The sequence below is a fragment of the Ovis aries genome, chromosome 17 (genome assembly GCF_016772045.2).
Source record: "Ovis aries strain OAR_USU_Benz2616 breed Rambouillet chromosome 17, ARS-UI_Ramb_v3.0, whole genome shotgun sequence".
NCBI lineage: Eukaryota > Metazoa > Chordata > Mammalia > Artiodactyla > Bovidae > Ovis > Ovis aries.
The window spans coordinates 10,038,845-10,064,244 of record NC_056070.1 but is presented as its reverse complement, the minus strand read 5'-3'; the positions used below and the strand labels follow the sequence as shown (position 1 = coordinate 10,064,244).

Genomic DNA, 25,400 nt, shown 5'->3' with positions numbered 1-25,400 from the left:
CTTAACTGCTCTCAAAGTACTCTTCTTTCCGTACTTATCACAATTATGATCTTAGAATTTTTTGATAATGTCTGTTTCTTCCATTAGACTATATATTCCATGAGATAGGGTATATTAATATATTTCACAATTCAAAAATCACTGCTTAGAAAATTGATGAGTGTTAGTAAATATCTCCTCAATAAATGCAGGATGAAGGACGCATATACAAACTTCAGCTGTACCCCATACTCTGCAACTTATTAATTTCCCTAAAATATATAGGGTCTGTGATAGCAACCTTGTGACTGAGTCACCACAACAACTCTATTTGTTGATGGGATCTGACCAAAAGGCTTTATGCCATTTCCAAATGTTTACTGGGAGTAGGTTTTCCTTCCAACTGTGAAAAATGCAAAAAAAAATTTTTTTTCTGCCTTGCTCTTTCTACTTGAGAGAAAACATAGTAAGTCTAGGCTGCAGTTGAGGTCAGAGCTTTTAAGAACAGGGAACAAAATGTTCATTCTAGTAATTATTCAATGTCATATTATTTAATTACTTATAATGTTAGAAGGGAATTTTTTGGTTATTTCCATTTTATTTCTATGAATATTTTCTAGAACAAATAAACACATAGACCTTATATGACCTTTTCATCTGTATTCGGTTTCTTGTCTACTTCTAAAAAACCTTCAATGACATTAATTTTATCAGTGTCTGTGAATGGATAAAATGTGGTCAATTCTACTTGGTAAAAATAAAAGAAACAAATATGGTAATTATGTTCTATAAAGTTACAGCAGACACAAAAATAATTGTGAGCTAATACTGAGCTATGTCTCCTTCAAAGGGACATACAGGGTGAGGTTCCTGGGAGCTACCACTCATAACATTTTCATCAACTGATCTACACCTAATCTTGCTTTGTGTGTACTTCTGTTTAAAAGACACCCTATTAACATATATTGTTGATTCATTAATACTGAGCTCATAGCGAACAGTACCTTTACTCATGCCTGATAGAAGCTTATCGAACATCTTTATTTTTTCCCTAAAAAATACATCACACCCCTCACAGCCTTCTTGCACTTAGGAACACCAGAACGCACTACAGCATTCTGTTCATGGGTCATCTTAGACAGTGAAATCATCAGAAAACAGCACAACAATGCAAAAATGGTACTAAATAGACCATGTAAAAGATACTTGTTTACCGTATGAGAACTGAAACAAGGCGGCAGAATCTCAGCTGAAATGCACACGTCAGGCACCTCAAACTTACTGGGTTTACAGATAAATGTGCCAGAAGACCAATGCACAAATACAGAAGCTGCAAATAATGAGATAAAGTCTACACACATACAATGTGGAACATTATCCAGCCGTGAAATGAAACTCTGATACCTGCTACAGTAAGGATGACCCTTGAAAACTTTATGCTAAGTGAAATAAGCCAGACCAAAAAAAGGGAATCATATTACATGGTTCCATTTATATGAAATATCTAGAATAGGCAAGTTATCAGGGCTTTGGGGGAAAGGAGGATGCTGAGTTATTGCTCAACGGGTCTAGAGTTTCTGTTTGAGATGATGAAAACAGTACTGGAGATGGGTGGTGATGGAGCACAACGAAGTCAATGTAATGAATGCTACTGTTGTACCACGAATGGTTAAAGAGGAACACTTTATATTAAACACATTTTACAATAAAGAATCAAAAGAGTCACTGAATAAGATTAAATGGATTATTTGAATCTTCTGTTAAAACCTGAAGGAGACATCTGGATGGAACTAAGAGATTCTAATTTACCCACATGTCCTCTTAAAGCAAAGACCCTCCTTAATATGCTTTCTTTTTTTTCTTGGCCACAATGAGCAGCTTACAGGATCTCAGTTCCCCAGCCAGGGATCAAACCCAGGCTCCCAGCATTGGAAGCACAGTGGCCTAACCAGTGGACCCTCGGGGAATCCCAAAATGTTTTCCTTTTGGTTTATAGACCACATTGAAAAACAAGCTTCCTATTTAATAATATCAGCTGATTATTGAGGAAAACAAACAAATTAAAACATGCATGTCAGTTGTTTGGCCTCACTTCATGCTTTTGGTAAAAATTTATGTACTCATAGAATTATTTGTTCTGATTGCCAAAAGAAGGGTCACCCCAGGAACCAACAACTGATGCTCCTCATTTATCTTGAACTAAAATTGCCTCTCTGGTCCGCTATATTTGGGTGAAATGATTTTCTCAGGAAAACTACCACCAGTACAGTTTAGGTATTTAGGCACTACGTGTCCACCGTGAATGTTTCATGTCCCTTCTCTCTCTTACCTCACCAATCTAATTCTCATCTGCTTCCTCCCCTATTTTCTTATCTCTAGAGAGAGCCATCTGTTAGAATATGGCTGTGGTTACTATCATCATTCAAATGTTCCTTTTTATTTTAAGTATTTCTTGACCCAACAATTACAAAGAAGCATGGCTAGATATAAACATAAACGGAATGTGCTAATGTAGAATGCAAACAATATTAAAATGTTAAACTTAACATAGTGAGGAATTCATGGCCAAAGAAAAGTCTATTACAGTTCTTTCCATCTTTTTAAAATGCATGATAAAACTAAAAATGTTTCACTACAGAATAACATTTTGGCTTCTCTTACGATTGCAAAGAAGGGTAATTATGATTGTCATGAAAACACATTGAGCAGCTGTATACTGTTAACAAAAGAATCATTCTATGAACGTGCTCAAAAACTGGCACTTTATACACTCACATTTCCTAGAAATTAGACAGTCTTCCCAACTGGAGCAGACAGCAAAAGAGATGCCTTTCTATTAATTGTGGCTTTATACCAACCAAGTTTTGGGAGCCAACTGGATTGTCTTTCTTTGGGACAATTTCTTACATATACTCAGACATGTGCATTATAATTTTATAAAAAGTAATTTTTAAGTTCTCAAATGATAGCTTTTTCTATTTGCTTTTGTTTTTTAATTTTTAAAATTTTTTGGCCTTGCTGCATGGCATGTGGGATCTTAGTTCCCCAGTAAAGGATCAAACCCATACCTACTGCAAAGAAATGTGGGAGTCTTAACCACTGGACCACCAGGAAAGTCCTGATAGCTTTTTAACTCTTGAAAAATATTGGTGGGACTTTCCTACAGTGGATAGGAGTCCGCCTGCCAACACGGGCGATATGGGTTCGATTCCTGGTCCGGGAAGATTCCACATGCCACGGAGGAGCTAAAGCCCATTTGCCACAATTTCTGAAGCCTGCACTCTAGAGCCTGTGAGTCGCAACTATGGGGCCCATGTGCTACAACTGCTGAAGCCCACACCTAAGCTCTATAACCAGAGAGGCCACTGCAAGAAGCCCACGCACTGCAAACAGAGAAAGTCCACGCGCTGCTCACCACAACTAGAGAAAGCCTGCGTGCAGCAATGAAGACCCAGCACAACCAAAAAAACCACACACACATTATCAGTGTATTCTTTCATAAAGGTACATCTGTTTAGAAATCATTTGGAGTCTTTTCTCCTAACTGTTACGGTTGTTTGGACGGATGCGTGTACTTTCCTTTTGAGGCAAAGTAGTGAAATGTTTTCACATTATCAGGAAAAGAACTGACTGCTTTTGAGTCCACCTTACATGCTGGACCCCCATTCACACACAGCACGAAATAAGTCAGGGTCTTTACAAATGGTATTTTGATAGAGGCTGGATTGTTATCTGTGCCATATTTGTGTCCGCTCTTTTAAGAACAATGTAGCATTATGTTCATCTGGATAAATTGTGATTTGACAACTGATTTCAATAAAACATTTGCTTCACTTAAAAAAAGAAAGCATAAAAAAGCATAATGAATAACTCTTCAGTTTATTTTATGAAGGCTAATGAATAGGTACTTACTCATTAAAGACTAGGTCTGGTGCAAAATAGAGATACTGGCTGTTTGTATGTTTGTACGATCTCCAGCTCAAGGCAAATGATGACAGACACATCCAAGAATACTGGATGAGGGTTATTTGGTCCTCAAGAGGCAGGTTTTTAAATCCTGAAGAACAGAACAATTTACCACAGAACACACTTAGCATTTAAGTACATCCCAGGAAAAAGTTTAAGTCCACCCCCATTGCCCCCTCTCTTCTCATCGACTCAAAGCAATTCCACAGTTCCTTCCAGAGTAGCTATCATGGACCTGGCCTTGTTTAACATTTTATGTTGAATTCACTCTAAATTCTCAAGAAGCATAAACTGCCAGGGCAAAGAAAACTAAGATATCCTGGACGTTTCACTGTGGATGGTGGTCTACCACCCTTCAGCTCAGTTCAGTTCAGTCGCTCAGTCGTGTCCAACGCAAGATGGAAAGAATGTGTGTTAACCTGTGCCATTTGCTTCAGCCTACTCACAACTGATATCTTCAAACCAAAGATAATTTAATGACTGTCTACTACTGCATACCTGCAATAGTGGTGGAAAATTTTAGTTTTCATAAAGTGAAGTCAAAGTTAGTCACTCAGTCGAGTATGACTCTGTGACCTCATAGCCTGTAGCCCACCAGGCTCCTTTGTCCATGGAATTCTCTAGGAAAGAATACTGGAGTGGGTTGCCACTTCCTTCTCCAGGGAATCTTCCCAACCCAGGGATTGAACTCAGGTCTCCCACATTGCAGGCAGACTCTTTACTGTCTGAGCCACCAGGGAAGCTTGGTTTCCTGGTTAGTTTTCATGAGTTTGCAGAGATTTAAAAAGTCTTATTCCTTGCTTCCCCTAGTCGGGAATAACCAGACTTTTGAGGCAGAATATGCATCCTTGGCAGGGCTTCCTCAATAGCTCCATGGTAAAGAATCTGCCTGAAATGCAGGAGACGCGGGTTCAGTTCCAGGGTCAGGAAGATGCCCTGGAGGAGGAAATGGCAACCCTCTCCAGTATTCTTGCCTGGAAAATCCCTAACACAGAAGAATCTGGCAGGCTACAGTCTATGGGGATCTAAGAGTCAGACACGAGTGAATAACTGAGCACGCGTGTCCTCAGGCATCCTTGGCGCTGGTCCTGCCTCACTCAGTCTCCCTTTCTGGGCCTCAAGTCCTTCATTCGTTTCTTTTTCCACCCTCCGTACTCCGAGGGGTACCAGGGCATCCTTCTGTTCATGTAGTTTCACCTGGGCAAGCCTCCCTTCAAAGAACTGGGGCTTCTGATGATCTTCTGTTTCATGGCTGCTGGATGACCACGGGTCATCTAAGAAATGGCTTTGGATTAACGAACTGGGACAATGTGAGGGCAATTCTAAGCGATGTTTCCATAGATTAACAGGGACCTTATTAATAAAATTCTACAGCATAAAAAATGACTAAATTAGGAATTTCAAGGACAATTTAAAGGGTGCTCGAAGTAAGATGGTATTTTCAGCAAGATGCAGAGTCCCCTAAAGCTTACTTGACTGGTCTTTTTTAAAAATTAATATTTATTGGCATATAATTGATTTACAATATTGTGTTAGTTTCAGGTATATAGCAAAGTGAATCCGTTTATATACAGAATATATAACTTTATATATATACAGTTATAATCAGGATATATATATATATATATATATATATATATATATCTCCATTCTTTTTTAGACTCTTTTCCCATAGAAGTCATTACAGAGTATTGAGTCGAGTTCCCTGTGCTATATATATTTTATATCTAGATACATATAGTATGTGCGCGCATGCTCAGTTGCTTCATTCATGTCTGACTCTTTGTGACCCTGTGGACCATAGTCCATCAGGCTCCTCCATCCATGGGATTCTTCAGGAAAGAACACTGGAGTGGGTTGCCATGTCCTTCTCCAGAGAATCTTCCCAATTCAGGGATTAAAAACAGGTCTCTTACATCTCCTGCACTGGCAGGTGGGTTCTTACCACTAGCACCGCCTGAAAAGCCCATATATAGTATATATAACTATTTCATATACAGTAGTGTGTATGTCTTAATTAACCCGGTTTAGGCTTAGATTAGCTCTTGTTATGAGCTGCTAATAATGGGCTTATTTGGGGCTTTGACACCTAGAATGTGTTTCACCTTATTAATATTACTGGGATGAAATGTTCCATTTCAATCCTCAACATAAGAAATGCATACATTATATTAACACTAGAATACTTAACTCTAACTTCTCAAGAGAGATGAGCACACTCACCAGACTTTTTCTACACACTGAATTTGACATCGAGTTAAAAACAAAAAGCTGGGTCTCAGGATTGAGACGAACGCTAACTCAACCGCACCGCTGCATATGGCGCACTCTGTGGCCCTGAGGCGCCCAGTCCAGGATGGAGCCCCAGAAAGGAGAGCCCATCCTTACCTGGAAGTACCTTCGCCCACTTCACAACTTGGATCATCTGCTTGCCGGCTAAGCGGTTGAGGGTGGAGAGCAGGTTTTCGGCCGTGTCTGGTTTGGAGCCGTCATAGCCTGCATACACAATCTCGGGCTCGATGGTTTCAAGGATCATAGAAGGCGAAGGTGTGAGCGCTCGCGAGATTGTGGAGAGCTGCGGGACCAGCGCCGAGTTGACCGAGGGCTCCTGCGCAGGCGCGATGTATGTAGTGCCTTCCTCCGGGCTCTGGGGGGGCGGGGGTGGGGGAGGAGGCTGCTGCGCCTGTTCCTCGTGAATCCCTTTCAACTTCCCCAACTTCTTGGACTTTCGAGCTGTAAAAACAAAGTGATAAACAATAAGGGCAAATTAAGATTATGTTTGGCCTGATAAATATGTCAAGTACAGCATTTCCATATGTTACAGATAAATGAATGCTGTTAAGAGTTACAAGGAAAAATTTTTATTTTTTCCTTTTGTGTCCATATGAGGGTCTGACTGTTCACTAAACTGGGATAATCATTTCATAATGTAAAGTCATCAAAATCATTAAGCTGCACACTGTAAACTTATATATAGTGCATGTTGGCCTTCCCTAGTGGTAAAGAATCCGCCCTCGATGCAGGAGACCTGGATTCTACCCCTGGGCTGGGAAGATCCCCTGGAGAAGGGAAAGACTACCCACTCCAGTATTCTGGCCTAGAGAATTCCATGGCATGGGGTAGCAAAGAGTCAGACAGGACTGAGTGACTTTCACTTTCTTTCAGGTCACTTTAGTGGTGTCCCTCTCTTTGTGACCCTGGACTGTAGCCCACTGGGCTCCTCTGTCCATGGGATTCTCCAGGCAAGAATACTGGAGTGAGCTACCATAGTGCTGCTGCTGCTGCTAAGTCGCTTCAGTTGTGTCCGACTCTGTGAGACCCCATGGACGGCAGCCCACCAGGCTCCCCCATCCTTGGGATTCTCCAGGCAAGAACACTGGAGTGGGCTGCCAGTTCCTTCTCCAATGCATGAAAGTGAGAAGTGAAAGTGAAGTCGCTCAGTACCATAGTGCTATATGTCAATTAATACCTCAATAAAAATGAAAGGAAATAAACAGTACCAAAAAAGAGAGTTAAATAAAAGGTTATGTTGGGGATACTGTCCATGAGGTAAATTGCAATCAAATATTAACTTATATGGAGAAGGCAATGGCACCCCACTCTAGGACTCTTGCCTGGAAAATCCCATGGACTGAGGAGCCTGGAAGGCTGCAGTCCATGGGGTCGCTGAGGGTCAGACACGACTGAGCAACTTCACTTTCACTTTTCACTTTCATGCATTGGAGAAGGAAATGGCAACCCACTCCAGTGTTCTTGCCTGCAGAATCCCAGGGACGGGGGAGCCTGGTGGGCTGCTGTCTATGGGGTCACACAGAGTCGGACATGACTGAAGTGACTTAGCAGCAGCAGCAACATTAACTTATATTGATGAAAACGTATTTTTTCTCTAAAGATGTCTTGTTATATTGGTAGGAACAGTCCTTTTCCAACATTTTTCTGATACCAGGCATTATCCTCTATGCTTTCTATAAATTAACCACTTTAACAACTTAGTTTTATGACTAGGTACTATCATAATTCTCATTTTATAATGAGGAAACTGAGACCAGGAGGGCTGAGACATCTGTCCAAGATCACACAGCTAGCATATGTAAAATAGATGTAAGAGTTCAGAGGAAGGATAAGTTACTTCAGATGTTATCAAGTTATACAAGCCACAACCACATCTTTTATAAATAAAAAATTCCCATCTATTATCCACCAGAGTTGGCAACAAGAGCTAGTCTGACTTGAGTGAACTTACTGTCTGAGCCCTGTCTCTGCTCCCTCTAATTAGCTTTCCCTGGCCCTTGACTTGTTCCCCTTTGGTGCTTCTCTGTCACCTGATCTTCTTGCTGTGGCCTACATGTAACCAACTGCTTACTTGGAGTAGTAATTTTGTGCAAATGCTGTTAGACCAGGATCCCCAACTATACTGTGAACTGCCGAGACATAAGGGTTGGGTGTTCCTCCTCTTTGACAGCCCCCACGTCACCCTGGTAAATGTTATGCCTGCACAAGTAATTCACACATTTCCACTGAATGAATGGGGTTGCAACCAACCCCAAAGCAAGACAACAGAAGGGAAGAAATGAAGTATCTAGACAATTCCAAATTGGAGTGCTAACTAGTAAATGTACAGGAAATTAATGCTATTAAAAAAGGCAGGTGTGAGTTATACCATTACACAATCTTTAAAAATCTCTATTTTTTTTTACTATAAATAAACAATTCACATATCACATGGTCTATAATTAAAAGAGATCACAAAATACTGTACAGGAATACCACTTTAGAGTTCCAGGAGAATATATGTACAAGAGACCATGTTCTAATTTATCTAGAACAGTCCTGTTTTAGATCAATTTGGTTTATGCTTATTTTCCAGCATGATTATTAGTAAGTGCCCCCTTTTACTCCTAAAAGTACCACATTTTGGACAACAAATAATGCGTTCATCTTAATTAAAACCAAAGAATAAGTACTAACTTTAAGCAACTGCTTACAAATTTTTTATTGACGTATAGGTGATTTACAGTGTTAATTTCTGCAGTACAGCAAAGTGTCTCTGGCATACACATACATATTTCATATTATTTTCCACTATGGTTTATCACAGGATGTTGAATATATTTCCCTGTGCTATATAGGACTTTTATTTATCCATTCTATACATAGTACTTTGCATCCACTAATCCCAAACTTCCCTCTCCCCAACCCTGCCCCCTTGGCAACCACACGTCTGTTCTCTACGTGAGTCTGTTTCTGTTTCATAGATAAGTTCATTTGTGCTGTATTTTACATTCCACATGTAAGTGGTATCATACGGTATCTGTCTTTCACTCTCTGACTTAGTTTGCTTAGTATGTTAATCCCAAGTTCCATCCATGTTGCTGCAAATAGCATTCTTTTGTTCTTTTTAATGACTGGGTAATATTCCACCATATATATGTACCACTTCCTCTTTGTCCACTCATCTCTCGATGGACATTTAGGTTGTTTCCATGTCTTGGCTATTGTAAAGGCTGCAACAGCAACTGCTTTTCATTCACATTTCTCTTGATGGCTCAGTCATGCAGAAGAGATCCCTCTTTGCGTGACAAGTGAGTCTTCTCTCTGCTCTCCATGGGGTACTCCAGTTTTGTCCAGGAAAATGTACTGATTCAATAACAGAAGTCTATCTTTGTTTGAGTGGATTTTTTTCTTCTGTGATCAATGGGATGTTAATGTGGATTTCCGGTTTTGTATTGAACTTTGGGCTTCCCAGGTGGTGCTAAAGAATCTGCCTGCCAATGCAGAAGATGCAAGAGATGAAGGTTCAATTCGTGGGCTGGGAAGATCTCCTGGAGAAGGAAATGGCAACCCCCTCCAATATTCTTGCCTAAGAAGTCCAAAGGACACAGGAGCCTGGTGGGCTAGAGTTCATAGGGTCACAAAAGAGTTGGACACAACTTAGCAACTAAACAATAATAGCAACAATGATAGAGATGGTAAAATAAAGATGGGGGGTGGGGTAGGAGAACTGGAAGGTAGACGAGAGGGTTGGTGGGTGGATAGCAGGTGGGTGGGGTTGATGAAGAGCTTACTAGATAATGGGAAAGATGGGTGAATGAGTGAATAAATGAATAATAGAGAAAGCTCAGAAATGCCAAATGAGTTTCATTTCAATTCAGTTCAGTTGCTCAATCATGTCTGACTCATTGTGACCCCATGGACTGCAGCACGCCAGGTTTCCCTGTCCATCACCATCTCCCAGAGCTTGCTCAAACTCATGTCATTGAGTTAGTGATGCCATCTGACCATTTCATCCCCTGTGATCCCCTTCTCCTCCTGCCTTCACTCTTTCCCAGCATCAGGGTCTTTTCCAATGAGTCAGTTCTTTTCACTGAGCTCCAGCATCAGTCCTTCCAATGAATATTCAGGGCTGATTTCCTTTAGGATTGACTAGTTTGATCTCCTTGCAGTCCAGAGGACTCTCAAGAGTCTTCTCCAACACTGCAGTTCAAAAGCATCAATTCTTCAGTGCTCAGCTTTCTTTATGGTCCAACTCTCACATCCAAATGAGTTTAGAGCTCTGGTAATAACTTGCTTTGCAACTGTAAGCTTTTCCATTTTATTAAGTTATTTATTTTTAAACTCCTGAAGTACTAGACATCTTCAACTTAGTTCTAACATGAATGAGGAACTTACAGGATACAAATTTAACACATAGTAGAGCTTTGCAACCTAGACAGCATATTAAAAAGCAGATACATTACTTTGCCAATGAAGGTCTGTCTAGTCACAGCTATGGTTTTTCCATTAGTCATGTATGGATGTGAGAGCTGGACTATAAAGAAAGCTGAGTGCCAAAGAACTGATGCTTTTGAACTGTGGTGTTGGAAAAGACTCTTGAGAGTCCCTTGGACTGCAAAGAGATCCAACCAGTCCATCCTAAAGGAAATCAGTCCTGAATATTCATTGCAGGACTGATGCTGAAGCTGAAACTCCAGTATTTTGGCCACTTGATGCCAAGAGCTGACTCACTGGAAAAGACCCTGATCCTGGGAAATATTGAAGGCGAGAGGAGAAGGGGATGACAGAGGATGAGATGGCTGGATGGCATCACCAACTCGATGGACATGAATTTCAGTAAACTCTGGGAGCTGGTGATGGATAGTAAAATAATGCTCAAAATTCTCCAAGCCAGGCTTCAGCAATACGTGAACCGTGAACTTCCTGATGTGCGAGCTGGTTTTAGAAACGGCAGAGGAACCAGAGATCAAATTGCCAACATCCGCTGGATCATGGAAAAAGCAAAAGAGTTCCAGAAAAACATCTATTTCTGCTTTATTGACTATGCCAAAGCCTTTGACTGTGTGGATCACAATAAACTGTGGAAAATCCTGAAAGAGATGCGAATACCAGACCTCCTGACCTGCCTCTTGAGAAATCTGTATGCAGGTCAGGAAGCAATAGTTAGAACTGGACATGGAACAATAGACTGGTTCCAGATTGGGAAAGGAGTACGTCAAGGCTGTATACTGTCATCCTGCCTATTTAACTTCCATGCAGAGTACATCATGAGAAATGCTGGACTGGAAGAAACACAAGCTGGAATCAAGATTGCCGGGAGAAATATCAATATCCTCAGATATGCAGATGACACCACCCTTATGGCAGAAAGTAAAGAGGAACTAAAAAGCCTCTTGATGAAAGTTAAAGTGGAGAGTGAAAAAGTTGGCGTAAAGCTCAACATTCAGAAAACGAAGATCATGGCATCTGGTCCCATCACTTCATGGGAAATAGATGGGGAAACAGTGGAACCAGTGTCAGACTTTATTTTTTTGGGCTCCCAAATCACTGCAGATGGTGACTGCAGCCATGAAATTAAAAGACGCTTACTCCTTGGAAGGAAAGTTATGACCAACCTAGACAGCATATTCAAAAGCAGAGACATTACTTTGCTGACTAAGGTCCATCTAGTCAAGGCTATGGTTTTTCCTGTGGTCATGTATGGATGTGAGAGTTGGACTGTGAAGAAGGCTGAGCGCTGAAGAATCGATGCTTTTGAACTGTGGTGTTGGAGAAGACTCTTGAGAGTCCCTTGGACTGCAAGGAGATCCAACCAGTCCATTCTGAAGGAGATCTGCCCTGGGATTTCTTTGGAAGGAATGATGCTAAAGCTGAAACTCCAGTACTTTGGCCACCTCATGTGAAGAGTTGACTCACTGGAAAAGACCCTGATGCGGGGAGGGATTGGGGACAGGAAGAGAAGGGGATGACAGAGGATGAGATGGCTGGATGGCATCACGGACTTGATGGACGTGAGTCTGAGTGAACTCCGGGAGTTGGTGATGGATGGGAGGCCTGGCGTGCTGCGATTCATGGGGTTGCAAAGAGTTGGACACGACTGAGCGACTGGACTGAACTGAACTGAGGGAGGTCTGGTGAGCTGCAGTCCATGGGGTTGCAAAGAGTTGGACACGACTGAATGACTGAACTGAACTGAGCTGAGACCTATGCCACACCAATTAACTTGATTTTCAAAATAACCATTCGTGCTTGTCATTAATACCACTTTCATCACAAAAGCACTTACTGACACAGATAAAAGACAAGTCACTATCCAACCACAGACATATCTGCCACCCATTCATTAAATGTTGAAGCTGGGCTTAAGAGATGAATAAGATGTCATTCCTATCTTTAAGGAGTTTGAAATTAGCAATTAACAGTTTAAAATTTTCAATTATTTCAGATCATTTCATTTCTCATGGACTGTCTCCTTCAATAAAAGAGGCAGGAAAATCTGAGTTTTAGAACTGTCTGAATGAGCAGCAGATGCAGTCTATTTACATATGGTAAAGGAGAGCTGCTGACAAAGTACTGCCCAGCAGTTCTGAGTGTACAGCAGGGAACCAAGATGCTTCTGATGGAGGAATGAGTGAATGAACTGAAGAAAAAATCATCACTAAATGCCTCAAAACCTAGGCCAAACCGAGAAGGAGAAGAGAAGAATCAAACATGCAGATAATCCCAAATGCTGGCCAACGGATGACTCTGTAAGAGCTTGAGAAAATCCTCGATTGCACAGATTAGCCATTTGAGGAGTCAGATATTTGGAACTAACTGTTTCTGTGTCACATAAAGTTCTCTCTAAGCCTCAGCTGATTCATCCAGAAAATGAGAATGACAGTGTTTCTATCCCTGATTTCACAGAGGGCTACATGGATAAAAAAACTAAAACAATGCTGAAAATTATTATTAACCTCTGAAAGAGTGCTTCAACATTACTTTCATTCTTTCACATAATTTCACAGATATTAAAACTATTCCAGTTCATTAAAATGTCCTTACTCTTTAGAAGACTACATCTAATGATAGCTAACATTTGATTGACAAGAAATAGCTAAGGGTGGTATTCTGAAATTTTATTAAAAGTTATATTTGCTTGCAAATTAATTATGAGATTCATACTGGTTTTAGGCCTTCAATCTATAATGCTGCATCTATTTTCATGACTGATTTAAGGTCAATGTTATGAAACATGAAGAATGCTTAATGTTTTCTCTAGCATTTATACACAAGGTTGTGGCCTGTAGCAGGACCTATTGAGACAGTCTATAGATTGTTTAGCATTTCAGCTACATTTAATTTTATGTTATGATCTTATATGTGGGACACCTGTAATTGAGTAATTATCTCTATGTCCTTAAATAGTTCAAGAAAATAAATATTTTCAGTGTGTAGATTCTTCAGCCAAGTGTTTCATCCAATATCTTTTTCTAAAAGAGTATAGTTACATAATAATATTACTCAAAGTAGCCCTTCTAAAATGCTTGAAAATTTTATACTGTTCTGCAACACATGCTGTGTTCTAAAATTAAAGTTCCTGAAAGTTGTTAATGTCTCATATATTCCTATAACATCACTGTCTGTGATGCTTGTGGGTACTCAGTAATATGTTTGTTGACTAAATTTATTTCATTTTCACCTTGCAACACATTTGAATAAACTATTACATATATAATGTATTAATTTACTTCTGTGCAGGAAATGCAGACAAGTTTCTGAGATTTTAGGATAAAATTCCTGAATTATTATTCCTTTTCAATCTATAGAGTTATTACTCTGAAAATCTCACAACTAAAATAATAATGAACTCAATTTACTGAGCACTTATGTACCAAGTACAGTTCAAAACACCTTCTAATGGCCTTAAGCATTCCAATGCAAACCAGGACCCTATGGTTAGGCAATTATTAGTTTCATTTTACAGGTGGAGAAACTGATGCACAGAGATAGTGTTTCTTTAAGGTTGCAGGGTTGCTGAACAGCAGAGCTAGGTTTGGAATCTGTTCATAGCTCAGAGCCCACACTCTTTAAGTTTTTTTTAAAAAAATAATTTATTTATTTAAATTGGAGGCTAATTACTTTACAATATTGTGGTGGTTTTTGCCATACATTGACATGAATCAGCCATGGGGGTCCATGTGTCCCCCTGTCCCAAACCCCCTCCACGTCCCTCCCCATCCCTCTGGGCTGTCCCAGTGCACTGTCTTTGAGTGCCTGTTTCATGCACAATCAAACTTGGACTGGTCATCTATTTCACATGCTGGAGGAGACGCTTGAGGGTCCCTTGGGCTGCAAGGAGATCCAACCAGTCCATTCTAAAGGAGATCAGTCCTGGGTGTTCTTTGGAAGGACTGATGCTAAAGCTGAAACTCCAGTACTTTGGCCAACTCATGCGAAGAGTTGACTCATTGGAAAAGACTTTGATGCTGGGAGGGTTTGGGGGCAGGAGGAGAAGGGGACGACAGAGGCTGAGATGGCTGGATGGCATCACGGACTCGATGGATGTGAGTCTGAGTGAACTCCAGGAGTTGGTGATGGACAGGGAGGCCTGGCGTGCTGTGATTCATAGGGTCGCAAAGAGTCGGACATGACTGAGCGACTGAATTGAACTGACTATACATGTTTCAGTGCTATATCATCCCACCCTCACCTTCTCCCACAGAGTCCAAAAGTCTGTTCTTTACATCTGTGTCTGTTTTGCTGTCTTGCATATAGGGTCGTCATTACCATCTTTCTAAATTCCATAATATATGTTAGTATACTGTATTGGTGTTTTTCTTTCTGACTTACTTCACTCTGAATAATAGGCTCTAGTTTCATCCACCTCAGAACTGACACAAATGCATTCTTTACAGCAGCTGAGTAACACTTCATTGTGTATACATACCACAGCTTTCTTATCCATTCGCCTGCTGATGGACATCCAGGTTGCTTCCATGTCCTGGTTATTGTAAACAGTGCTGTGATGAACACTGGGGTACATGTGTGTCTTTAAACTCTATAGTTTCCTTGGTGTGTATGCTCAGCAGTGGGATTGCTGGGTTGTATGGCACTTCTATTTCCAGTTTTTAAGGAATCTCCACACTGTTCTCCATAGTCGCTGTACCAGTTTGCATTCTCATCAACAGTGTGAGAGAGTTCCCTTCTCTCCACACCCTCTCCAGCATTTATTGTTTGTAGATGTTTTGATAGCAGCCATTATGACCAGTGTGAGATGATACCTGACTGTGGTTTTGATTTGCATTTCTCTTATGATGAGTGATGTTGAGCATCTTTTCATGTGTTTGTTTGCCATCTGTGTATATTCTTTGGAGAAATGTCTGTTTAGTTCTTTGGCCCATTTTTTGATTGGGTCATTTGTTTTTCTGGCATTGGGCTGCATGAGCTACTTGTATATTTTTGAGATTAATTTTTTGTCAGTTGCTTTGTTTGCTATTATTTTCTCCCATTCTGAAGACTGTCTTTTTACCTTGCTTATAGTTTTCTTTGTTGTGCAAAAGCTTTTAAGTTTAATTAGGTCCCATTTGTTTATTTTTGATTTTATTTCCATTACTCTGGGAGGTGGGTCATGGAGGATCTTGCTGTGATTTATGTCAGAGAGTGTTTCGCCTATGTTTTCCTCTAGGAGTTTTATAGTTTCTGGTCTTATATTTAGATATTTAATCCATTTTGAGTTTACTTTTGTATATGGTGTTAGAAAGTGTTCTAATTTCATTCTTTTACAGGTGGCTGACCAGTTTTCCCAGCATCACTTGTTAAAGAGATTGTCTTTTCTCCATTGTATATGTTTGCCTCCTTTGTCAAAGATAAAGTGTCCATAGGTGCATGGATTTATCTCTGGGCTTTCTGTTTTGTTCCATTGATCTATATTTCTGTCTTTGTGCCAGTACCATACTGTCTTTATGACTGCAGCTTTGTAGTATAGCCTGAAGCCAGACAGGTTGATTCCCCCAATTCTGTTCTTTCTCAAGACTGCTTTGGTTATTCAAGGTTTCTTGCATTTATATACAAATTGTGAAATTATTTGTTCTAGTTCTGTGAAAAACACCACTGGTAGCTTGATAGAGATTGCACTGAATCTATAGATTGCTTTGGGTAGTATACTCATTTTCACTATATTGAGTCTTCTGATCCATGAACATGGTATATTTCTCCATCTACTTGTGGGATCTTTGATTTCTTTCATTAGTGTTTTATAGTTTTCTATATATAGGTCTTCTTCTGTCTATATATAGGTCTTTTATTCTTTTCATTGCAATGGTGAATGTGATTGTTTCCTTAATTTCTTGTTCTGTTTTTTCATTGTTAGTGTATAGGTATCAAGGGATTTCTGTGTATTAATTTTATACCCTGCAATTTTACTATATTCATTGATTAGCTCTAGTAATTTTCTGGTGGAGTCTTTAGGGTTTTCTATGTAGAGGATCATGTCATCTGCAAACAGTGAGAGTTTTACTTCTTCTTTTCCAATCTAGATTCCTTTTATTTCTTTTTATTCTCTGATTTCTGTGGCTAAAACTTCCAAAACTATGTTGAATAGTAGTGGTGAGAGTGGGCACCCTTGTCTTGTTCCTGACTTTAGAGGAAATGCTTTCAATTTTTTGCCACTGAGGATAATGTTTGCTGTGGGTTTATCATATATGGTTTTTATTATGTTGAGGTATGTTCCTTCTATGCCTGATTTCTGGAGAGTTTTTTGTTTAATATTAAATGGATGTTGAATTTTGTCAAAGGTGTTCTCTGCATCTATTGAGATAATCATATGGCTTTTATCTTTCAATTTGTTAATGTGGTGTATCATGTTGATTGGTTTGCAAATACTTAAGAATCCTTGCATCCCTGGGATAAAGCCAGAGCACACATTCTTAACCTCTATGATAAGCAGTCTCCTAATCCTTTTCTCTTTATCTAATTTTTTTTCACACTTAAAGATTAGCACCAGCTTCAAATCCAAGTGTATAATTAAGATGTATGCCAATTAAACAGGAAAATTTTGGCCAAAGATACTTAATGAGCATGTTTCTATTATCCAGAGCATCCGTGAACATAAATTTGGGGTCTTATCACTACCTACCACCTTACTAAATTAACATGGAGTTAATGACCTCTGGCCTTGGGAACTCATGTTCCCAGGTGGCCACAGACACACTTCATTTCTTAACTGCCAGCAACAGTTGCAGGGTGGGTGGGTGAGTATTAATATGTCTGTGAACATCTCTAGTCCCACATGGGCCTAGAGGAATTTTCATTTGTTTATCTGGATGTCACAGTAATGTTATATACTTAGCAATTGCCCCCACTACCAAGTCCTTAATTATTAGCAGCATCTTGGCAGCCACTTTCTCCTGGCATGGCTGGGGGACAGAATGCTATAGACTGCCCATGAACTATTCCCTCAGGAGCTGTGAAATGGAGGCCCTGCTTCTTATCCAGACTGATAAGCACAACAGCAGGCAGGAAGCAGCTGATAGGACCCTATAAAAATTGTGAAAAGTTCCTGATGGGGTCTCAAGATGCACAAAGGTCCTGAAACATGCCCTGACTTCCTTTCTGGTTTGCTCTGCCTCCTGAGGCCCACCTGGCCTGCTACACATCCTTTTGACCAACTATCAGTGTGCAGAACAATGGCCGGCTAGGAATGATACAGACAGCTTCTGCATCTGCCAGTAAAATGATGCGGTAATGGGGCTATCATGGTACTTTCGTCGTGATCTTTGTCAAGTGTGTTCAATTACAGGTTCTTTACAGACTTCTAGGTGGGTCGTCAGGACATTTTTTTTCTTTGGTCTCCCTCCAATCTAATGTAGAATAAAAGACTGATGGGGCGCTTTTTCAATCACAACATTGCACTGGAAACATTTCAAGGGAGAATTGTGTCATTTTAGAAATGCTTCATGTCATGTCTTGAAATTTTAGGTCTTGGCAGTAAATATTAGAGAGGATATATTGAGGTTATATGAAAACATGTATTTTTCTGTTCACAGGCCAAACGTAATTACTCGTTTAAACCCACAGGACAATACCAGCATCCAGCCCGTCTCCTCTCTTTCATAGACCCTGTTTCTTGCTACTTTCCTCCTGATCGTGCTTACCTATTTTCCTCATCCTCTTCATCCACGTGATTTCTCCCTTTCTCCCTTGGGTGGAGGAAGATGCTCCGAGTTAAGGGGAAAAAAACTAGGTATTTTTATGTCATGATATCAAATGAAGGAATGTCATCTTCCTACAGATTTAACTGTTTGGCAGAAAAACTTCTCTGGTTTTTACCAACAGAAAAAAGAGCATCGATGTTTCTCAAAGCCACACACATGAACAGAACTGGTGTGAGGGTCAGGGGCATAAATAAATAAATCATTAGCTGCTCAAGTGATAATAAGGAAGTGGCATTCCAGTTGCTTGTAAATCTCTTTGAGTGGTTAAGGAACCTGAAAACCGAGTGTTCTTAAAAGCATCCCTAGATATGCTCACATTAATATACATAATTTAATAAATCATGTATATCACAGGCATTATTGATTTTTATTAGTATAAAAAACATGCTAAGGCAAACTCAAACCCAACCTTGGACCACCATACACACACACCAGTGGTAACTATGTGAGGTGATGGGCACATTAATTAGCTCAATTGTGGGATTCATTACACAGGTATATTGCTGCCATAATACCACACTGTCCATGTTAAATATATATAACTTTTGTCAATCATAACCTCACTAGATCTGGGGCAGAGACAATCCAGATTAGTGGATCTCCATATGAGTGAGTGAGTGAAAATTGCTCAGTCATGTCCAACTCTTTGCAATCCCATGGACTGTAACCTACCAGGCTCCTCCATCTGTGGAATTTTCCAAGCAAGAGTATTGGAGTGGGTTGCCATTTCCTTCTCCAGGGGATCTTCCCAACCCAGGGATCGAACCCAGGTCTCCTGTGTTGCAGGCAGACACTTTACCATCTGAACCACCAGGGAAGCCCAGAAGATACACGTATATATAGAATCCCCATATATTACCTTTTATTGTGTATATAAAGATAACCATAGCTAGCTCTAGCTCTAATAAACGTAATTTTGTCACTATTGTTGTAGCATACATTTATCCATCACTTCACGAGTAACTGATATTCACCCACTGTGTAGAAAGTGCCCTGGTTTTGTGAGCAATGCAATGATAAATAACAAAAATAACAAAATCTGAGCCCAGACCATCACTTACCATCTTGGGGAAGCTGGATCAATACATAAGAAAGTAGTTATGTTTATAAAGCAGGCTATGAGAAGTGTGGGGTCAGTGTTCCTGATTATACATGTGTTGAGTCAGACAATGGCAGGGAGATGTTGGTTTGCGTTTTATGAGCATTCCTACTTTCCTGCATCCCTCTGTGTTAATTCCCACTGTGCCTTGGCGCGCTTTAGGTGTGATTCACAGGAGGGCCCGCTCCATTCCACGTTAAGCACGGCTGACACACTCTCAGAGGAGAGGCCCTCGGACCAGAAGCCAGATCCGAGCAGAGACGCAAGGAATCTGAGCGAGACTGAGTAAGGGGCCACTGATTTCACAGACACGGTGTCAAGGTTATAGAAAACATATTCTGATACCTTCCCTGCTGGAGACAGGGATTCAGAAAGGGGCAAAGCCAGCAGCTGCCTGTGTGATACTCCCTGGGCGAGATGGATGATTAACATGATGGTTTTCATGGCATTTATATTTTCTGTGATTATACGCTTTTATTCTCCTTTAATACTTGGAAACATCTTTTTACCTCCCATTTTTCCTTTCACTGCCAGTCAGAACCAGGAATATTTGCACATGAAAGGATGTGTCAGGGTGGGGGTGGGTGGGTTTCCATCTCTGGCCAGAGTTCTGAAGGTGAGGCAACAAATCTCTGAGGCTGGCAAGGCCGGGACTGCATGAAACCAAGCAAATATCTCAGAAGATGAGACAGAAGGTCTGAGAAGTGGCCTCTTGGTGATAGCTTCTAAATAATGGAGAAAATTTCCAGTACTTTCTTCTGCTGAAACCTTTGCTGGTTTGGTACTAATATGAGAGAGAATGCCCCTGGACTGAGTAGCAGGGTGCTGAGCCACTGTAATTCCAAAACTCCTTTGAGCACAGTCTTAAAGAACTGCAGGCAGTAGCGGGGAAGGGAGGTAGCTAGCGCCCCATGGCCAGGTGAGGTGGACAATAGGTTTATTACACAGAACACCTCCTACCTGGGCCTTGTTACTGCTGTGTTGATATCTACTACCAGGAAGTATCAGAAGGGATTGACAAAATGACAAAATCTCCATGCACAAAAAATTTTGGGTAAAAAATGCTTATGGAAAAACAATGTGAGAAAAGATGAGGATTAGGTTATCCTAGTGGAGAAAGTAAGCTGACCCATGTCAATGTATGGCAAAACCAATACAGTATTGTAAAGCAAAATAAAGTAAAAATAAAAATTAGAAAAAAAAAAAAAAAAGAAATACGAGAAACCAAGCAGCAACTTCAAACACATGACATTTGCCAAATCATGGTGAGCATCTATTTTCTATTTCTGCTGGGGTCAAGGTAAGATCTAAAGGGCTTAAAGGGCAGAAGCAGGGATTTAGATGAGACAGTAGGAGAATTTCCTTCAAGTTTTCTGGAATGTGTTATGGAGAGAGCCTGGAATGCATGACCGGCAAGAACATGTAATATTCTTTTCTAAAAACTCTAAAAGTAACAAACAGGTAGGCAGGTTCCCTACTTGCCTGAGTGCAGCCCTGCCCTGCGGGGGAAGGATGATAGAATGAGTTACCGAGACGCCGTGGCCCTACAGTGGAAGGAATTACGGCCTCCCATGTACCTTCCAGCCTCTGTCTGAATGGACCTTCTCTGTCTCATACGTGTCTGAAAAACAGGACTAAATCCTTTATACTTGTAAGTGTGGTGAGAGATAATTTTAGAAAGATTTTTCCAAAGTATACTTCCAGGGCAAACACTGTGATCTCTGAACACAGGCTTGGAAGGACATCCAGACCCATGGGAAATCCCCTAATGTTCTATACACTCCCTTCTACCCTATGTTCACACGCTTCTTCCCCCCCCCTTTTTTTTTTCAGTTTTACCATCTAAGGTACAAAACTATTTGCTCAAGTCTGTATTTAAAATGGGCTCTGTGGTTTCTCCTAATCCTGAGATTAATTTTTTTTAAGGTGGGGAGAAGAGTTCATGGTAAAGAGCTCTCATTAATTGAGAATCTGTATGTCTAGGATAAAGAGAATCTTTTAAAAATATCTTGCTTAATCCTCATAAGTGCCCTGCGAGGTAGGTACTGTTGTTAGCACCATTGTGCACAGGGGTAAACAGTTTGTACAGGGTCACAAGGATGGTATGTGGTTAGGGTGGCAGGGTAGGAGAAGGTGAGTTATTGTAATGGCATGCTAAGTCGCTTCAGTCGTGTCCGACTGTGTGACTCCAAAGACGGCAGCCCACCAGGCTCCCCCATCCCTGGGATTCTCCAGGCAAGAACACTGGAGTGGGTTGCCATTTCCTTCTCCAATGCATGAAAGTGAAAAGTGAAAGTGAAGTCGCTCAGTCGTGCCCGACTCTTAGCGACCCCATGGACTGCAGCCCACCAGGCTCCTCCATCCATGGGATTTTCCAGGCAAGAGTACTGGAGTGGGGTGCCATTGCCTTCTCCATTGTAATGGCATAGGAAATAAGAATAGAGAAATCCCATCACATGTGCAGACGGCATCAACTCGACAGGTCAAAGGGGTGTGAAAAGGACCAAGAGCCCAAGTGACTTTTTAGCTGATCAGCAAGGTAGCCACTGTAGCATCTCTAGTAAAGAGATCAGACTTTTCAGCGGACGGCACAGGACAACCTGTACCAATACGCGGGAGCTTTCTGTCCTAATCCCTTGGGCAGGACAGTCAACTTCTGGGTACTTGGGGGCTGTTGCCATAGCAGATAAGCCTGTCTTTTTGCTTTTGCATCTGGTTTGGACACCTTAACTCTAATGGGAGGAGAAATCAAATGCAGAAATCAAACCAATCCATATAATAAAAACAGGACCTGTGTGGGAAGGACTTACTACTTCTGATTAAAAATAAAAGTTCCTATGTTCAGGAATACTGAAATGGTTAGTAGAGATGCATTAATCAACGTACAAACCAAAATGTCACCTTTTATAAGGATGAGTTTAGCTAAACTTCACACATCACCTTATTTTATTTCTGCAACATCAAAAAAACAGAATTCTTAGGTAAAACATAAATTTCCTACACTCCACTGCAACTGATATCTGAGTTCTGAGTTTGAACAAATATATTTTTAAAAATCAAATGAGTATTCTTTAGAAAATACACGTTTGTTTCTGTTAATTCTTATTCATTGGGAATAGGGATGCCACACTCAAGACTGAGATATGTGTGTTTTAAAAAAAACAACAACACAAGCGAAAAAGCAAAAAAGAAGAGAGAAAATCTCCCTCTAGCTTTACGATCTACTTAAATTGAGAAAAAGAGCACTCTGAGAGCTGTGGCCACCCAGCCAAAGGGCCGTCTCTCAGTTAAAAAGTTAATTCTTTAATAGGTCCAAGAGTTGCCTTCTTGGCATGTGTTTGAGCAGAAAATTTATTACATGAAGTACGAGCTCACTGGGTATGCACGGTAAATGGTCTCATTAAGAATGTTTTATAAAGAAACGTGACTGTTCTAACAAGGTCAAAGGGTGAGCAAGGTATGAGAAAGAGGCAAAAGGCAGTGACCTGGAAACGGATGATGGCACCCAGCTTAATTTACTGTGCTTCCCCCCAGGCCTGGCGTGACCCTCCATAAGCTCAGACCTAAAAGAAGTGGTCAGAAACTGGAGCACATGCCATGCAGAAAACCCACACGGATGGTTCCAAGCAAGCCGTCTCACCTGGCAAGTCGGCTAAGCAGATCTACCTTAAGCAAAATTATATATAGGAAAATAAGAGTTTACCCAACAGATATATTAGGAGGGTATTTATACTGGGTAATGCCATTTTCCTATATAAAAATATCAATGGAAGACTCCTCCCATAAGCTCTCAAAGAACATACAAAATATAATGCATGAATGTTTGTCTGCACATCATTTTTAGGTATTTTAAAATTTTTATTTGTTTTTAATTGGAGAATAGTTGCTTTACTATTGTTTTGGTCTCTGCCATGCAGCAGCATAAATTAGCCACAGGTACAGAAATGTCCCCTCCCTCCTGAGCCTCCCTCCCATCTCCCACCCCATCTCACCCCTCTAGGTTGTCATAAATTATCTTGTTTTTCTCTCTCGGCATTTGCTGCTACTTCACTGCAGTGGTTTCCTCACCTTGGTCCCCTTAATTGTAGCCTTACACTTGATCTTACAATTTGGAAGAGTCCAAGAATTCTAATGTAACCAAGGAAGTTGCCTAAATTCAGTTTCAGGATTTTTAAAATAATTAGTATTTGTGTATATGAGACATAACAAACCATGACGTGAAATGAAAAAATATATAGAGGTCACACAGTTCTATTTCCAGGACCAATTTTTTTTCAAAATATTTCATCCCTCTTAGGTCAATATTCTTACTATAAAATAATTACTAAGAGCCACATTACAATTATTCTTCCAAAGACTATTCTTTAACAGCATGTTCTACATAAAAATCACCTTCAGTTTTCAAATCAAATTATAAGTAATGCCTTACCTTATTTAACTGAAAAGTAAACTGATGAATTTTAGTTGAGACTACTAATGCTGAGATTATAACTGAAGATTAAAAATGATTAAAACTGTCTCAGAAGAACAGGTGAAGCAATTGTAAAATAGTAATCCCATGAATTGATACAAAAACGTTTTTCACAGCTGGTATAACACAGAAAATATTCTGCATTTCTAAATATTATCACTCTAGTATTAAGAACATTTTACAAATGCAAGACCAAGCAGGTCAGCAGAGTCAGAAAAAATCCTCATGTTAAACACTAATATAAAAAACAATGAGTAGAATGAGGACATGTTAATGAGTTAACAGGCTGCCACTTAAGTTTGGGGGAAAAATTAAATAGGCCTGAGGAAAAAGAAAACAAACGCCAATGTTGCTAGCTCTTATGCATTTTTCAGTAAATATTACTCCACATTCTATTTTCTCCTGACATTATCAGAATGCATTGACTTTAAGAATTAATAGTCGCCAATGATGTGCAGGCTTAGAACACAATTATTTTTCTAGGCTAGGATCTCTTCAGGATACAGGCAGAATTGGTTTGGAAACTCCCAGACAAAGCTGAGCCAAACCAAATGGCCTTTTGTGAATAAGTGATTCTTTCGCATTCGCTTCTCGCGTTTTCATTCCAGCCTCTCTGTGCACACGGAGCTTGTGCCGGAACATCCAGAGGCCCTTCGATGATGTATGGTGTTGGCAGGTGCAGGTCACTGCTGGGGAGGAGCCCTCTCAGCTGCCTGGTGTTGAGCGGGGTGGTGCCAGGGTAGGGCCGATGCCCAGGTCTGACCTCTTAGCTCTGTTGAAAAGACACACTGCTCTTTTTTTTCACTTGGTATTTTGCCACAGTGTAAATTCCAAAGCTTTTGGTGACTCTCTCAAACCTAGCTCAGCAGGCCGAGAAAAAGCATTTTTTAAAAGAATATGCTTTCCATTTAGGTTTCAAAGGACTCTTTAAATTTACAGCATTTAGCTGTGCTTAAAAAAAAAAAAAAGTCCAAGAATTTAAGTTCTGAATATGAAGCTAACTCGTTAAAAAGAAAGTTTTAGGAGAAGTAAATCTTAAATGTCCTTTTACTTTCAGTGATTTCTTATCTGTATTTTTCCTTCACATATAAGACTGAACCACAGACTGGATGGGAGCAAGTGAGCTCTTCTCCATCAAAGCTGGAAGATGAGCTGTCTTCTGGAGATGATAGAAGTAGTTCAAGAAGGAGGGATAACCGGGCCATTTCTGCAAGTTTTTCCTAAGTCACTGTTAGTCACTCAGTCGTGTCTGACTCTTTGTGACCTCATTGTCTATACAGTCCATGGAATTCTCCAGGCCAGAATACTGGAGTGGGTAGCCTTTCCCTTCTCCAGGGGATCTTCCCAACCCAGGGATCAAACTGGTATAGAATCTGCCTGTGATGCGGGAGACCTGGGTTGGGAAGATCCCGTGGAG

The 25,400-nt window shown here is 40.4% G+C and overlaps 1 protein-coding gene across 2 annotated transcripts in view; it reads right to left on the bottom strand.

Annotated features, from left to right (window-relative positions):
• The window catches only part of NR3C2 (nuclear receptor subfamily 3 group C member 2), a 434,797-nt gene that overhangs the window by 87,705 nt on the left and 321,692 nt on the right, over nt 1–25,400 (bottom strand). For both annotated transcript variants that reach the window (XM_060400978.1, XM_004017206.6), the window contains exons 5-6: nt 6,334–6,678; nt 3,892–4,036 (exon numbers count right to left, since the gene is read on the bottom strand). In XM_060400978.1, coding sequence (XP_060256961.1) covers nt 3,892–4,036; nt 6,334–6,678 — 490 coding nt within the window. The remainder of the gene's footprint in view (nt 1–3,891; nt 4,037–6,333; nt 6,679–25,400) is intronic.